The sequence below is a fragment of the Odocoileus virginianus genome, chromosome 6 (genome assembly GCF_023699985.2).
Source record: "Odocoileus virginianus isolate 20LAN1187 ecotype Illinois chromosome 6, Ovbor_1.2, whole genome shotgun sequence".
NCBI classification, from domain to species: domain Eukaryota; kingdom Metazoa; phylum Chordata; class Mammalia; order Artiodactyla; family Cervidae; genus Odocoileus; species Odocoileus virginianus.
Genome location: NC_069679.1, coordinates 41,557,120 through 41,571,971, shown reverse-complemented (window position 1 = coordinate 41,571,971; position 14,852 = coordinate 41,557,120). Strand labels below are relative to the sequence as shown.

Genomic DNA, 14,852 nt, shown 5'->3' with positions numbered 1-14,852 from the left:
CGAGACTTGACCCAGGGCCGAGAATCACGCTCCAGAGACAGGCCTACTCAGGTCGCCACGCAGCTTCCACGTTAGAGGTGACTAGTCCGGGCAGACCATGATCTGTAGACTTTGGGGGGCTACAGAGGAGAGAAGAGAAGGTGTGTTGAGATGGGGTGCGAGCCTAACTCCCTGGGCTCTAGGTGGAGCCTCATGGCGGAGGGTGGGGGGTCTCACGCCTGTGTCACATCTCCAGATGGCCGACATTGTCGAGGTCTCCCGCACATCAACGCTGGAGCTCCAGAACCAACTGGATGAATACAAGGAGAAAAATCGCAGGGAACTTGCGGAGATGCAACGACAGTTGAAGGAGAAAACTCTAGAGGCAGAAAAGTCCCGTCTGACTGCCATGAAGTTGCAGGATGAGGTAATAATGGCTGACCAGAGCAGTCCTGGTTTACCCATGTTCAGAATCTGCTTTGAAATTCTTCCAGGAGAGGCTGGGGTAGATTCTTGTTTTCTTTTTTCCTGTGCCTTGGCACATAGCGTGTTCAATCTTAGTTCTCTGACAGGGGATTGAACCTTTGCCCACTACACTGGAAGCGCAGAGCTCTAACCCTGGACCGCCAGGGAATTCCCACTGGGGTAGATTCTTAAGACAGGATTTGAGCTTGATTCTCAAGATGGTTGCATCAGGGCAGATGGCATTCTAAGACACACAGCAGGGCCTCTAATGTGAAACTGACACACCTTTAGCTTGTGTGATTAAGCCAAGATTCTCTGCCTCAAAAAGCTTAGCGGGCATTTGTAGAGCACCAGTGGTGTGCCCAGCTGTATCTAAATGATTCATGTGTGTTAATGTTTTAATGTAATCCTAGAACAAAGATTAAAGTAAGCTTTTTTTTGCCATTGGCTTAAAATTACATAGACTTTCATTGCAGTAGAAGTGGTGGGATAAGAGTTTCAGAACAACAGTAATGGAGACAGAAATCTTAAGGAATTTATGAGTACTGAAAGTAGTAAAGTGTATTCTTGGTTTTATATTTAAGAATACTAGAGCAAAGTAACCCAACTGTTAGCTCCCTTAAGTCTTGACTTCTGAAGAACTGTGAATAATAAAGGGAATGTTTTTTATTATTTTAATGGAAAGATGAAGGTTCTAAAATGCCAGTACTGTATAAGCTGATTTCTACTCTGCCTCCTGCCAGCTAGATGACCTTGAGCAAGTTACTCCAGTTTTCTGAGCATCTGTTTCTACATCTTTAAAAGTATACAAAATAAAAATGATTTAATAATTAAATGAAGTAACATGTGAGACTATATGGCAAAGGATCTGTGTATCCCGAACACCAATACTAGTTTTTGTTATAATTCTAAAGCTTGCCTTTTCTTTTTTTTTTTTCATAAACAGTACCAAGGGTACTAAGATTCCATAGGAAAACAAATTTTTCTTTAAAAAACAAACTTTTATTATCTTTGATGATCAAAGAAAGGTCATTCATGAGTCAGTGCTGAAACTGTGTGAAAGAACAATGGATATTTATTGCAGGCTTTTGGACTGCTTCTGAAAGGACCCTGATAACAGATCTCCTCTGGTTTAGGGTCTCAGGACACAGGACTTCTAGTAAAAACTGACATTAGGGTATTGATAGCACAGTTCTCTTTGGCATTGAAAAACAATAATTTTTATAGCAACTGGGTGAGAGGATTCAGATATTTGCTAGAACACCAATAAATATTTGGTAAGCTGCTTTGATTTCAGAAAATCAGTGTCACAGTGACCCTTGTCCAGTGCTTCCCTTTGATTTTTGTATAATGGTTGTGCTGCTAAAATCTTCAGGTTGGAAGGAACCTTAGAGACCCTCTAGTTAGATAAGGGAACAGATCCAGAGAGATTAGTTAGGGCCAGATGGAGACCAGTGTTGTTTGTAAAAGGGCAGTAATTCAAAAAAGAATTCCTTAAGATGAAAACAAAGACTGTACTTCCTTGATGTTCTCACTAGTCTAGCCTTGTGAGACAGTGTTTTCATTTGAATGGCAGAAACAGACATCTCCTCCTTCTAGAGGGAAACTACAGTCAGAAACCACCCTAAGGGTGCTGAAGTCATGGAGTCATTTGAAACAAAAGTGAATGAATAAGCCAGGGTCACATGGGATTCTTAAAAAACTCAAACTCAACTCTGTTCACCACCCTCCATCCTGTTTTGGTTGTACTTAGTTAAAGTTCTCAATAAATGAAAAAAACTGCAAGGGTCTTTGCACCTTGAGTGGTGTAGTACTGCCTTATTCGTTTTGAAAGAAATAGGCCTTTTACCTTTTTTACCTTTGACATAGAGCTAGAAAAGTTCTGATGAAGATCATCTTTAGAGAATTAAGACTAGAGTTCACTGTTGCATTTATTTTCTAAATCCCACTTTGCCAAGGGCAGTTTTTAATTACTTTTAAAGTTAGCACTGGTAGGTTCAGAAGTTATTTGTCTACTTCATGATTCCAGACATTGTACTGCTAATTGTCTTGTGCCTGTCCTTCTCAGATACTCTGGATTATGGCAGAGCTCTTGGTGGATGTTAGGGACTGAGGGCATCAGAAGGCAGGAACGGGCTGGGTGTTTGAAAGGATACCAAGAAGGAAATGTGAGCTGTACCATTACCTATCAGTCTGACTCTAAAACCCATGTGCTTTGGGCGGGGTATGACCTCATCTGAGTCTCAGGACAGCTCATTAAGGTCGATTTATTGATATATTTATCACAATATTGCAAATCAGGACCCTGAAGCACAGAAAATTTTTTAAAGACTTTTTAATTTGGAGAGTTTTTTTTCATGTCTTGGAGCATCTCTGTATCCAAAGAATGTCTCATCATCCTTTTTCCACGGAATGATTTTCGTTTTGTGCTTTCACTCAGTCACCACTGACACCAGTCTAGTCTTTGTCAGGAGATGTCTTTGCTGTGACTGTGCTGTTCTCGCGGAAATGTCGGGTGTTCCTGTTAGCCTCCAGGAGGCAAACACAGTTCCTAGTCTTCCCTCTGGGCTTCCTAAACTAGCCTAACCTGTTGGGTCCCCAAAAAGATTGTCTTTGAGGCTTCCCCACTTTTCTGTGAAAGCCACTCCTAAAGGCTAGCCTTTCTTTTCCTTTTTAATATTTACTTACATACAGCCTCTCAGAAAAGCGTGTTTTTAAAAATTTTTATTTCTATATTTATGTATTTTGGGCAGTGCTGTGTCTTCATTGCTGTGCTTGGGCTTCAGCAGTTGCGATGTGAGGGCGTCAGTAGTTGTGGCTTGCAGACTCTAGCGCGCAGGCTCAGTAGTTGCAACTCATGGACTTAGTTACTGCGCATGTGGAATACTCCCAGACCAGGGATTGAACCGGTGTCCGCTACATTGCAAGGCAAACTCTTAACCACTGCACCACCAGGGTGCAGTTACTCTATTGGAGTTTGCCATTTGCTATCATAAAGGAAATTAACCCATACAGTCTGTTCCCGAGACTGTGTTTTCCACCTGTTATCCTGAACCACCTCCAGGAGGGACGCTGAGAAATAAACGACAGCCCTCACTGAATCAGTCCACAGAGATATTTAAGGAATACCTACTGAGTGCTGAGGTGCCTAGTCCCCTTGGGGAGATTTCAGAGGAGTGGAAAACACGGCAACTCTTGGGAATCAAGCTCATTGTCTCTTACACTTTCTTCAAAACTGTCAGTTCAGTGCCACCTTGTGGAGGAGCAAAACACTGTAAATTATGACAACTGATAACATTCTTTAGAAAGCAGTGGTTTTCTCTTAACTTGTTTAGAGTAATAGATTTTGTGCCTGCAGGTTGCTCTGGAGTCATGATTTTAGCTTTTATTTTCCCTTCACTTTTAATCTCTGTTGAGAGGAACCTATTACAGGTGAGCAACAGATTATGCTCTGGGATTAGCTCAGGGGCTTTCAAGTATCTTTGACCATGACCTGCCTTAAGAAAGATGTCTTGCCTTGTAAGACAGTAATGCATGCATCCACACAAATGTATTAGTATCTAGTAGAAATGTTTCAGAAAACAACGTTTGCTTGTACTACTCTGATATTTTTTTCCATTTTCTGTAATGCTGGCCAACATCTACTGAATTGAATTTATAACCATTTTTAAAGTCTTTATACTAAATTTGTTACAGTATTGCTTCTGTTTTATGTTTTGTTTTTGGTGTTTTTTTGGCCCAGAGGCATGTGGGGTCTTAGCTTCCTGACCAGGGATCAAACCCACAACCCCTGCAAACCAGGAAAGTCCTCAAGGCTTCTTTTTACAGAAGAGGAAACTGAGGCCGAGAGGGAGGTGGTGCTTGCCCAGGGCTTTCTGACCTCCAGCATAGCGGGAGCCGCTGTATCCTCTCCGGGGTCGGCCTGCGCACTCCCGGCAGCTCTGTGCTCCTCGTGTGCCCAGATCAACACCCCCAGCCCTCCTCCTTCTAGATGCGCCTGATGGAGGAAGAGTTACGGGACTATCAGAGAGCTCAGGAAGAAGCGCTCACGAAAAGGCAGCTTCTGGAGCAGACACTCAAGGACCTGGAGTACGAGCTGGAGGCGAAGAGTCACCTCAAGGATGACCGGGGCCGACTCGTCAAGCAGATGGAGGTTTGTGGCAGCCGGGGTCTGGGAGACGAGGGTGGGACAGAAGGGAGGCAGCAGCCTTTGCGCACACCTCAGCCTTTGGGAAGTCTTTGGTTTTTTATTCTCTTGCACAGTCAGATGTTTGTAAAGTCATGTCTTTCTTTTACTGTGCTGGGTCTTCACTGTAGTGCATGGGCTTTTCGGCAGCACATGGGCTTAGTTCTCCTGAGGCATGTGGTATTTTAGTTCCCTGACCAGGGATCAAGCCCAGGTAGATTCTTAACCACTGGACCATCAGGAAAGTCCCTAAAGTCACTTCTTGATTTGAAGAAGAAACCGGGTAGTTCATAGACTCGTAAGATGTCAGTGCTGGAAGGAATGATAGAAATCATTTATTGTAGTATCATTATTGTCTTGAAGAGGAAGCAAAATCATCCAGAAGAGATTAGATGATTTTTCAGAAAGGCACATAGATAGGGCACAACAGATAAGTTTGTTGATTTGGGTGGTACTTCCAACTGCAAAGGAGACAAGGCTGCTATGAATATAGAGGGGCTCAGCCATGCCTTGGGTCCAAACCATCCAACACCTAGGGACACCCACATGCTCCACTTTTGTTCCCCGGATTCTGGCCCGTTTTCTTACAGAGGATCCAGCTTTGCCACAACAAGCAGCAGAGACTGGCTCAGGTCACTTTTGGATAACCATGTATACATAGTCCAGGACAGTCTATCAGAAAGTGCTCAGCTGGGGTGATCTGTTTACAAGATGAAAACACAGCCCACTAGAAAAATGTGAGTAATAGAATCCAAATTTGAACATTCTACCAAGAAAGACAGGAAGAAACTTAACATCAGTCCAGCTGAACTTACAAAATGAACTTATAAGAACAAAATCCACCCCAAACCAGAAACGCCACCCCAAACCCAAACCAGAAACATCCACCCCCTACTCCCACACACAGCCCACACATCCCAATGGAATTTAGAGAGGAAAAGAACCACTTAAAAATCAACCTCAGACCTATGGGAAAAGTTAACATTGTCAAGGTTTTGATAAAAGTCAGACAGTGCTCAAGGCCAGGGAGAGATAGCTGGAATTTAAAAGCTATGGAATTCCTGATTCTACTTTGCAAATAAATAGAAATAACTTTTAAACCTCCAGGGGACTTAGTAGCAGTTTATGTCTAGGAAGTGATGTTTCAGCCATTAAAGATTTTATTAGATCAGCCCTTTTGGAGGCTTAGAATTACTTGGTTATGGTTTTATCTTTTTTTTTCAAGATTGCAATATATTTTCTCAATGTCCTGGTTCTAATCTCATTAGGGGAGGTCATTTTAGGCAAACTAAGGTCAACCCAGGTAACTAGGAAGTGATTATTCTGCAGCCCAAACAATCTGGTTAAAGACAAGCTAAAGCTTCGTCAGGCAGTGATGTGAAAACCTTTGGTGTAATGACCCGTGGCCTGATCCCCTGAATTCTTCTGCTGGGTTCTGTACGGTATAAATTGTAGGCCGGGAGAGAACCCTGTGAAGAGGTGCTTTTAGTCAACCATTGAGTCGTCAGGTCATCTCCTTCTAGAATATTCTGACTATAAAAAACATATTCCATTTACTAACTCAAGGTCTAGAAGCTGTTTTTCCATTAAGCATGAAATGAACAGCTCTCAAGACCCCACCAATGAGGCACACCAGAGGGTGCTTCCTCTCCTAAGAGGCCGCTGGCAAGACTGTCTTTCTGTGACTAATATCTTGCTTATTCCTTCACTAGCACTTAATAGTTTAATTCTTAGACTCAAGAGCTCTTTCATTAATGAGCCTGTAAACTCAGAAACTCAGGTGTCTGTTTTCTCCTGGGAGACAGGTCTTTGGGTTCTCTGTAGGTTTTGCTCACAACAGAGAAGGCATTCACAGACATTGAGGCATTCACGAGAGTTCGGTGAGTTTTATTTTTGGTGCGCACAGAGGCTCGTCAGCCAACTTTGAGAACTGCAGAGACAATATTTATGTACAGATGCTGCAGGCTCCCATAAAACTTAAAATGCTGACTGCGTTTAGTGTGCCTGCCGCGTGACTCTGCCTCAGTCTGGATGTATGACACGTTGGTTGGTGACAGGAGAAATGCATGGACCAGCCGCACAACCTCCCCCAGTCTAGGTGGGGTTGTTTGTGTTTGAAGCCTCTCTTTTTTCTTTTGGTACACAAAGCTAATTTGAAGTGCTTTTCTCTTAACGTTCAGTGATGTTAAGTTAGGAGCCTGCAAAGAAGACAGAAATAACTATTTTTTTGTATGATGGGTGGTTTAGCAGAATGGGCCAACACTGTCTTTATGTTACTCTGCTGGGGACTTGGGACTGCACCGTCATTTATGAGGTTCCTAGAAGGAAAAGGCAGATGCAAAAGCCTGCTTCAGACTCTATTCCTGTGAAGGTCTTGGAAACCCTGAGAAGGAGAGAGGAAGAACATTGTCCTGATACACTCAGGGTTTCTGGCATTGTCTCAAAGATGTCCCAGAGAAAGTTGTTGGGCATTTTGGTAATAAGCTAGAGAACTGGAAATTAGATTGGAAATAAGCTCACATACAATTGAGGGGAAAAAAAGATAACAATGTCCTGAGTTCACAGTATTTAGTGAAGAGTGCCTTGGATGGTATCCTGGTTTCCATATTGTCTTTTGACAGGTAACATATGCCTGTTAGGCTTAGGTAGATCTTTGTAGAATTACTGATTCATAAAGAAAAAAAAAGGTTGAAGGAAATATAAAATATCCTCTGAGGGGCAATTTTTTTTCTCCTTTTATGTGTTTTCTAGATGCACAATTACATTATAAAGCAATAAAACGGGTTTAAAAAGATGTACTTTGGACAGTATGAGAAAAAGACACATCCTTTTGCCAAACTCTAATTCTGATTCAGCTCTGATGTCCCTGTGGTATTGTGCAAGGCAGGGCAGTCCTTGCTCCTAAAAACTTGGTCAGTGCAATTTAAGTAGGCTGTGTTTGTAACTTCTTTCTTAGGACAAGGTGTCTCAACTGGAGATGGAGCTGGAAGAAGAAAGAAACAACTCGGATTTGCTGTCTGAGAGGATCACCCGGAGCAGGGAACAGGTACTGTTCTGTTGCTGAGTGATGTGTGGATCATCCTGCATGGAAAAGGAAATGTGAGAGGTTAACCCTGAGGATTTGACTGGTGGAGGGAGAGAAAGTCCAGGGCTTATGGAAATGATGGAAGATGGGACGAGCTGCTATAAGGGAGGCGAAATATATACCATAAAGTGTGTAGCGTGAACGTTTCCAGAGTGGCTGTGGAAAACAATCTCTTAGTCACAATAGGCAAAGTGCTTTTAGAGCTGAGGCTGTAAGAATCATGAGTTCAGCAAGCAATTGTGTGAAATTTGGTGGCTACCACCCTACAGTGGTAGTGCCATTGGAAGTAAATGGTATGGTGCAGTCTGTTCCTTTAAGAACTTTGCCAGCACGTTAGCAGTGCACACATTCATATGTATGTGAGGTGTTCATAGCACAGTAACAGTGCCATGCAAGTGACTGATTTTTGCAGTTTTCAATTGGCAGGAGTTGCATTGATACCTGATCCTTACAGGAACACTGGGAGGCAGCCAGCTACAGTTCACACTTTCCTCACACTGTAGATAATGGAACTGATTTTCCGAACTACACTTGGTATGATCCCAAGGTTTTTGGGTTTTGTTTCCATTTTTTTAATTAAGGTTCAGAGTGCCTCAATCATATCCTGGGGATGGGGTGTCACATCACTAGGAAGTGGTAGATCTAGGAGTATGTCATCCCATCATGATTTGTTGTTGTTGGTCAGTCTCTCAGTCATGTCCAACTCTCTGCGACCCCCTGGACTATAGCATGCCAGGCTCCTCTGTCCTCCACTGTCTTCTGAAGTTTGCTCAGATTCATGTCACCAGGCACTTAAAACAGCCTTGCAGCCCCCAAATATCAGACAGAGGTGGTTCAGCTGGTGGTCCAACCCTAAGGAAGCTCCTCACTCAGGTCCCTCCTCTCTTTCCTTCCGATATGGTTCATGGAGAATGGAACTGCTCTCTGTGATCTGGTCAAAGTTTAAAGTATTTTCCCTGAGCTGAGAACCTAAAGCAAGCCTGGGGAGGACATAGAGGGAACCTACTTGTTTTATGGGAAAGAGTCCCTGTCCAGCCTCCTGCACTGACCTCGTGTAGCTGTAAGGAAGCCCTAACCTCTCTGAGCGCAGCCTCTAAGGTCTAGACAAATGAGACTGTTTGTCCAGGAGATTTTTGAAGTCTTTTAAAGCCCGATGTCTGTTAAAGTGGAGAAACTGAGTATTGTGTTCAAACTGATGTAGGAATTACTGAAACAATAAAACGAACTCCTGAGAGAAGTGAGGTCTCCCGATGGGAGTTCTGTCCTGGCCTGTGTTGCTTTTGGATTTGTGAGGAAGGGTAGAGAATGGGTTGATCAAAGATACCTGCCTTACAGGAGAGCATTACTTCTCTCTCAAAGTCAAGGTGAGAATCTGAGGCTTGCTTCTTGCCTCTTAAAGGTCCAGGGAAGGGCTCTGGGTGTAGATGAGGGGGCCTTGATTCTGAAACCATTTCAGTCCACTTTGGTTAAATTCTAGGGATGTGCTGGTGCCTTCCTGCCAGAATTAGAGAAATGGGAAATTTCTAAACCTAAGACCGGTTCTCCTCCGCCCCCTCAAATGCAGCTCTGTGACAGCTCCTTCACAGGAAGAGTCCCCTAAAGAACAGGAAATGGTGCCTGTCTGTTGTCTCCAGCCTGACTTATAGCATTGGCTCTGGATGCTCCGCAACAGCCCTGAAACAGGAAGGTCTGGGGAACTTTGTTTTGGATCTTGGTCTCTTGTTAAAAAGTCAAAGATTGAACTTCTTCCCTATGCTTAATCTCTGCCTGCGCACAAGTGCCTCTTCTAAATCTTGGCTTCCTCTGAACATCTCCCGTTATTTTTCCTCATCTTAGTTATAGGGCTTAAGTGGAAAAGCTGGAAAGAGATTTTCCTATCTATTATAGTGAGTGGCCTACCCCGTTTATGTTGTGGCTGTCTGAGCACGGGTTGGTAAAGAGTTTCCAGACATAGAGCATTTCAGAAGGGAGTGAGTTTATTAAGAACAAAGAGCGGAGATAACAAGGGTGCTGCAAGCACAGAGGGCCAACTCCTAACAGGCCAGGGAGAGTTGACACGATGCTGTTAGAGCAGTGAGGCCAGTGTATATAGCCTCAAGACAGAGAATTCCTGCTGGGAGGGTGGTATTAGGTGTTGGTTAAGGTGCCACAGGGTGAGTACTAGGGTGAGCGTTTTTGCCTAATTTAGGGTCAGGAAGCCTGCTGGTGATGATCTGGAGGCTTTTGGCAATGGTTATAGGTGGGCGCGGTCAGGTTCACAGGTGGCCTTGGGGCAGGACTCCAGAATTTGCAGAATCTTTGATCTGACAATGACCTCCCAGGTTCATTTCCCCAGACTTTCTGTGTAATAGACAGAGAGGCAAGGCCTGGAGTTACCTGTGAGCTAGCTAGGGCACATGGCTGACTCTCAAGGCAGGGTTCTGTCTAGCAGTGTGGGCAGAATGGGATGGACACCCACTGTGTGCATAGCCCTGAGGTCAGGCTCCAGGGCTGTTGAGAGTAGTCTCTATCCTTGGGGTGCTGGGGTTTGAGGAGGAGAGGCATGCCTAAACAATGGAAAATCGTCAAGAAAAAGCAGCAGATAACTAGATGCCAAGGGAAGGGGTCAGGTAGCTAAGACTATCATAGCTCGGAGGAAAAGACTATCATAGCTCGGGTGACTGTGGGAGTTCTTAGAGGAAGGCTGCCCAAGACCTGGCTTTGAAGATAGGCTAGGTTTTGAACAAACTACCGAATGAATGGGAGATGAATCCTAGTAAGAATGGAGTGGATGAATAAAGACTCAGTGGTAGGATCTGTTTTGAAGGGCATCAAATGGACTGCTGTGTTTGCTTAGGTTTCTGATTTCCGTAAGGGAGTAACAGGAGAGGCAGGGTGAAGGGTTTGAAAGGACGGTATATCATGAAGGCAGAGGGGAGCCTTGGAAGGTTGTTGAGCAGAACAGTGAAGTACATACCGTGTGCTCCAAGCAGATGCAAGGATGGGCAGGAGCCCAGGAACCTGAATGAAGAAGCCTCAACTGAGCTGTTCCCAGGGACGGAAGACAGGAAAGGTGGCTGTGAGACCAAACATTCTGTCCTTCTCCTCTTTTTGTTTCCAGTTTCTCATGCTTAAATCTGATGCACAGTAAATGCTGGCAACATTATTTGTAAGTTCCCAGGCCTTCTGAAGCCTTCCTTTTCAATACGTGCTCAGGATATTCTTAAAGTTGAAGGAAATTTGAATACAATAGTGTGTGCTTTACTGGTTTTTGGTCTTGTTTAAATCCAGAAAAATCTCTTTTCCTCTCCTTCCTCCAAAACCTTGTTTCTGTTTATGACATTTTCCGTCCTGACTGGGGGTTCCTTGGGTTCTGGGCACTGAGCCTGGGACTTGCATGCTTTCTCTTGTTTTAGGGCTTACAAGGTTAAGTGGCTACATAGGGACTCGAAACCTTTAAAAAGGTGTGGAGCCATGACTTGATTTCAAAGTCCACTACCTCCCACCTGTTGCCATTATCCTGGCAGTGGGTGGGTGAGGGTGGTATAGAAACACCCCAAATGTTTGGGTCTCTATTCCCAAGTGAAAAATAACGCCACACTGTCTCTTAATATGAGAGGATTTATGTTCCCCTGCTCCTCTCCTGACTCTCCTGTGTCCAGGAATGAGATGGCCCAGCTTGGTGTTTTAAAGATGACTTAGAGGCTGATGTCTGGCTCTCCAGGCCCTGCTGTGTGGTTACTGGTGGCTCAGTGCATACAGTTAACAGCAGAGCTGGGCCTAGATAGAAAGGTGTTCCCTAGGCCTTGGAGGCCAAGACAACCCAGCCTAGTGGAAAGAGCATTTGTTCAACCCAGGTGGCCAGCAGGCAAGAGGAAGAGTACCAGCTCGAGGGCTGCCCTGTTGCCTTGGCAACTGCAGGATAAGTCCTGGTAGATAAAGGGCGGGCTTCTGCAGTCGTGTTTGGGAACTGCTCCTGAGTGGCCAGCTCACACCTGCTCCTCTGTCTGCACCAGGCGGGTGCAGTCACTGGAATATGGGCCTGGGAAATACGGCCCCTTTGCAGTCAGCGAGTGAAAGATCAAAATGGGGTTTCTTTCTTTCTTTTTTCCTTTAATTAAAATGATCCTGGTCTCAGAACTGCCTCCTATTTAGAGGCTGCTCAAAAGCCCACTGTGTGAAGTTGCTTAATAATAATTTTCCTTTCTTGTGATTGAGTATCATTTTAGTACTAGGTAAGAGTGTGTGTGCACCAAGCCCTTAACAGCCCAAAGGTAAACACAGGTGATGGGGTTAAATATTATTATTAGCCATCATAAATGTCTCTGGCTTTTCATTAATCCAGAAGGCAGCTGCTTCTAATCCTGAGAGCTGGCTCAGGTCACGAGTGCCTTTGACACAGACCCATTGGAATTTGACACTGTTACTTCCGACCAACGTGCTCAGGGTTTAGCTTTCTTCCAGTCCAGCTGTGATAAACTGTTGCCTTCAGCTCCTGTTCTGTTTTTGATTTCAGTGGAAAGTTTTTCTTCAGTGTATTTAATATGATTGAAGGGTAGACAGCATGTAAAGCGCTAAGCTCATATAGAGAAATGTTTTCCCAGCCTCTGATTCACTTCTCTGTTCCAAAGGAGGAAGCAGGCTAAGCCAGAGGCCATCTCTCTCTCTCTCCCCCTCTCTTCTCTGTCTTTAATTGTTGCCAGTGTGGACTTGGGGCTTACACAGTGACTTAGTAGTAAAGAATCTGCCTGCAATGCAGGAGAGGCGAGTTTGATCCCTGGATCGGGAAGATCCCCTGGAGAAGGGAATAGCAACCCACTCCAGTATTGTTGCCTGAAAAATTCCATGGACAGAGGAGCCTGGTGGGCTACAATCCATGGGGCTGCAAAGAGTCGGACATGACTGAGCACAGAGCAGTGTGGGTTCAGGGTAGGAAGGATCTGATTTAGAATATTCAGGAGTCACAGGTCCTGTCCTGGTGATCACTGTAGTGAGGAGCACGGCCAAAACACTTGTGGTTTATGGTGAAACCTGTCCTTGGGAGTGTTGTCTGTAACATCACGAGGTGTTCCTTGTGTAAGGCTCTGCGTGGTATGTTTATTTTAGCGTTTAGTGTCCGGCGCTTCTTTTTGAAGAACTGAAGGAAGCCTATCATGTTTGCCAAAAGCCTTGATTTCTAAAAGATGGAAGGAAAATTGACTGACTGGTGACAGTAATTGGTTTACAGCCTCAAATCTGTTCCTTCCTACTCTTCACTCTGATTTATTTGAATAGCCATCTTTAGAGGGGTTGAAGTAGAGTCTGAATAATAGCTATTTTGTTTTACCTTCAGAGTCACATTTGCCTGGGGCACTCCAGGGAGGTCTTGACCTGTGGGGAACCTCCAGGATGCTGGTTCCTGAGGGCCCGTCTGTATCAGGAGGCCGTTTCCTGCAGAGTTCAGAATTTCCAGTCAGTAGCACTGAGGGAGCAAGACTTTGGCCAGTGGCTGCTGCTTGAAGTTGTGGCATCTGTCCTGAAGCCCAGCCTAGGCCTGTGCTGTGGACCCCTCAGCAATCTTTCAGTCCCTCTTCGGCGCTTTGCCTCACACTGCATGAGATGCTTCTTCCTTTTAGGCTCCGAAGGACCCCACCCCAGCCCTCAAACTCTTCCCCCTTTTAGATTTTGTCCTTCACTGAGGGACCTGGTCATGCAGGCTTTCAACCCAAAACTCCCACCAGTCCTGAACCTCCCGCCTGGGAAATGGGGGTGGTAACGTCTGCCTGTGAGGTCAGGGACTGTCTTTTTTGTCATGATGTCCAGCCTGAATGAGCAGATGGACCCACCCCATCATTCCAAGACCACCCCTCCACCAGCTCACAACCATGTGTGTTCACAGACAAACCTTCCCTCTCACCTTAATAGACTGAGTCTTTTCTGGGGACACTCCCAAAGGTCTGGAGACATGGGCTGGCTTCTGGAGCCGAAGGATGGAGATGGGGCCTGAGCCACCCAGCACCCCACAGTGGAGTGGGGGCCCCAAACGTGCATTGAGGATAGCAGAGACCAGCTCCAAGGGCCTTACAGGCCATCTTGTCCGCTTCCGTGGTTAGAAATGTGGAGTCCACATCCCAGAGGTGAGATGACCAAGGTCACATGTAGGTGGATGCAGAGCCAGGAGAGAAGCTGGGCCACTGCAGCCTGTCTGTGTAATCGCTTCCCATTGCAGTGAAAGTTTAACCATGTCCTCACTGAGGTCCTGGCCTCTGCCCAGCGGGCGTGAGCAGAACAGTTTCCCTCAGGAGGCACATCGCGGTCCCGTGGCCCAGGCGTGCTGATGACCTCCGCAGCAGTGTTGTCTGGTTCGCAGCCTTGCTGGGGGGCAGGGGTGCTGTGAGGCTGCATTCATTACCTGCGGACGTTGTGCTCTGAGAGCAGTGACAGGAGTTTCTGGGCGTTCTCACAGCATGTGATTCCTGAGGGCCCTGGGGCCAGGCATGGGTCGTGGGTCCAAGGGAGGAGTCTCATGCACTGACTACTGACCTATGCACGGCTGGCATTTTTCCCCCGCTGCATTCAAGCATACCCTAAGGAGACCAAGTGCCTCCGGGGCCTTGGTTTTATATGAAAGCTGTGTCTAAACCCTAAGTCTGCTTGAAGCCTTTTCACTGCGTTAGTCCAGAGAGCCCGAGCAGGTGTGAGTAGGCACCACCTGGGTTCTTGCCCTGCTCCTTCTGTTACATGGATGATGGCAGTGGACCTCTGTTCTCTGCTGTAAAGTTCTGAACCCCTGTGACTTAGAAGCCTGTCAGTCAAAAAAATGCAAAAAAGGTGAACCTTTGGACCCTGTGGGCAGGGTCCCAGTTTCCTGCAGTGGTGCGAGCTAGCAACTCCCCAGTCCTGCCCATCACCAGCCTCCTCCTTTCTTACCGCTCCGTCACCCACTCTGGGCCAGTCGCACCACTCTGCTTGTCATTCCCTGCGTGCTCCATGGTTGGGACAGAGGGAGCTGCAAGCCCAGCCTGCCGTGGTGGCACCTCCCCTCATTTTTCCCGGGACCCCCTGGTCTTGCCCTCCTGGTGAATGGCAGGGAAGGGGTGTCCTTATCACTAGGGTGTTTGTTCAGGAGGTGAAAATCCAAGTCAACGCCAGGCAGAGTGGGGCTGTTACAGCTGCTCC

At 45.8% G+C, this 14,852-nt stretch overlaps 1 protein-coding gene across 2 annotated transcripts in view; it reads left to right on the top strand.

The window, feature by feature from the left end:
• Positions 1–14,852, top strand: part of CGNL1 (cingulin like 1) — a 173,787-nt gene that overhangs the window by 148,724 nt on the left and 10,211 nt on the right. For both annotated transcript variants that reach the window (XM_070469233.1, XM_070469234.1), the window contains exons 12-14: positions 236–406; positions 4,436–4,597; positions 7,587–7,676. In XM_070469233.1, coding sequence (XP_070325334.1) covers positions 236–406; positions 4,436–4,597; positions 7,587–7,676 — 423 coding nt within the window. The remainder of the gene's footprint in view (positions 1–235; positions 407–4,435; positions 4,598–7,586; positions 7,677–14,852) is intronic.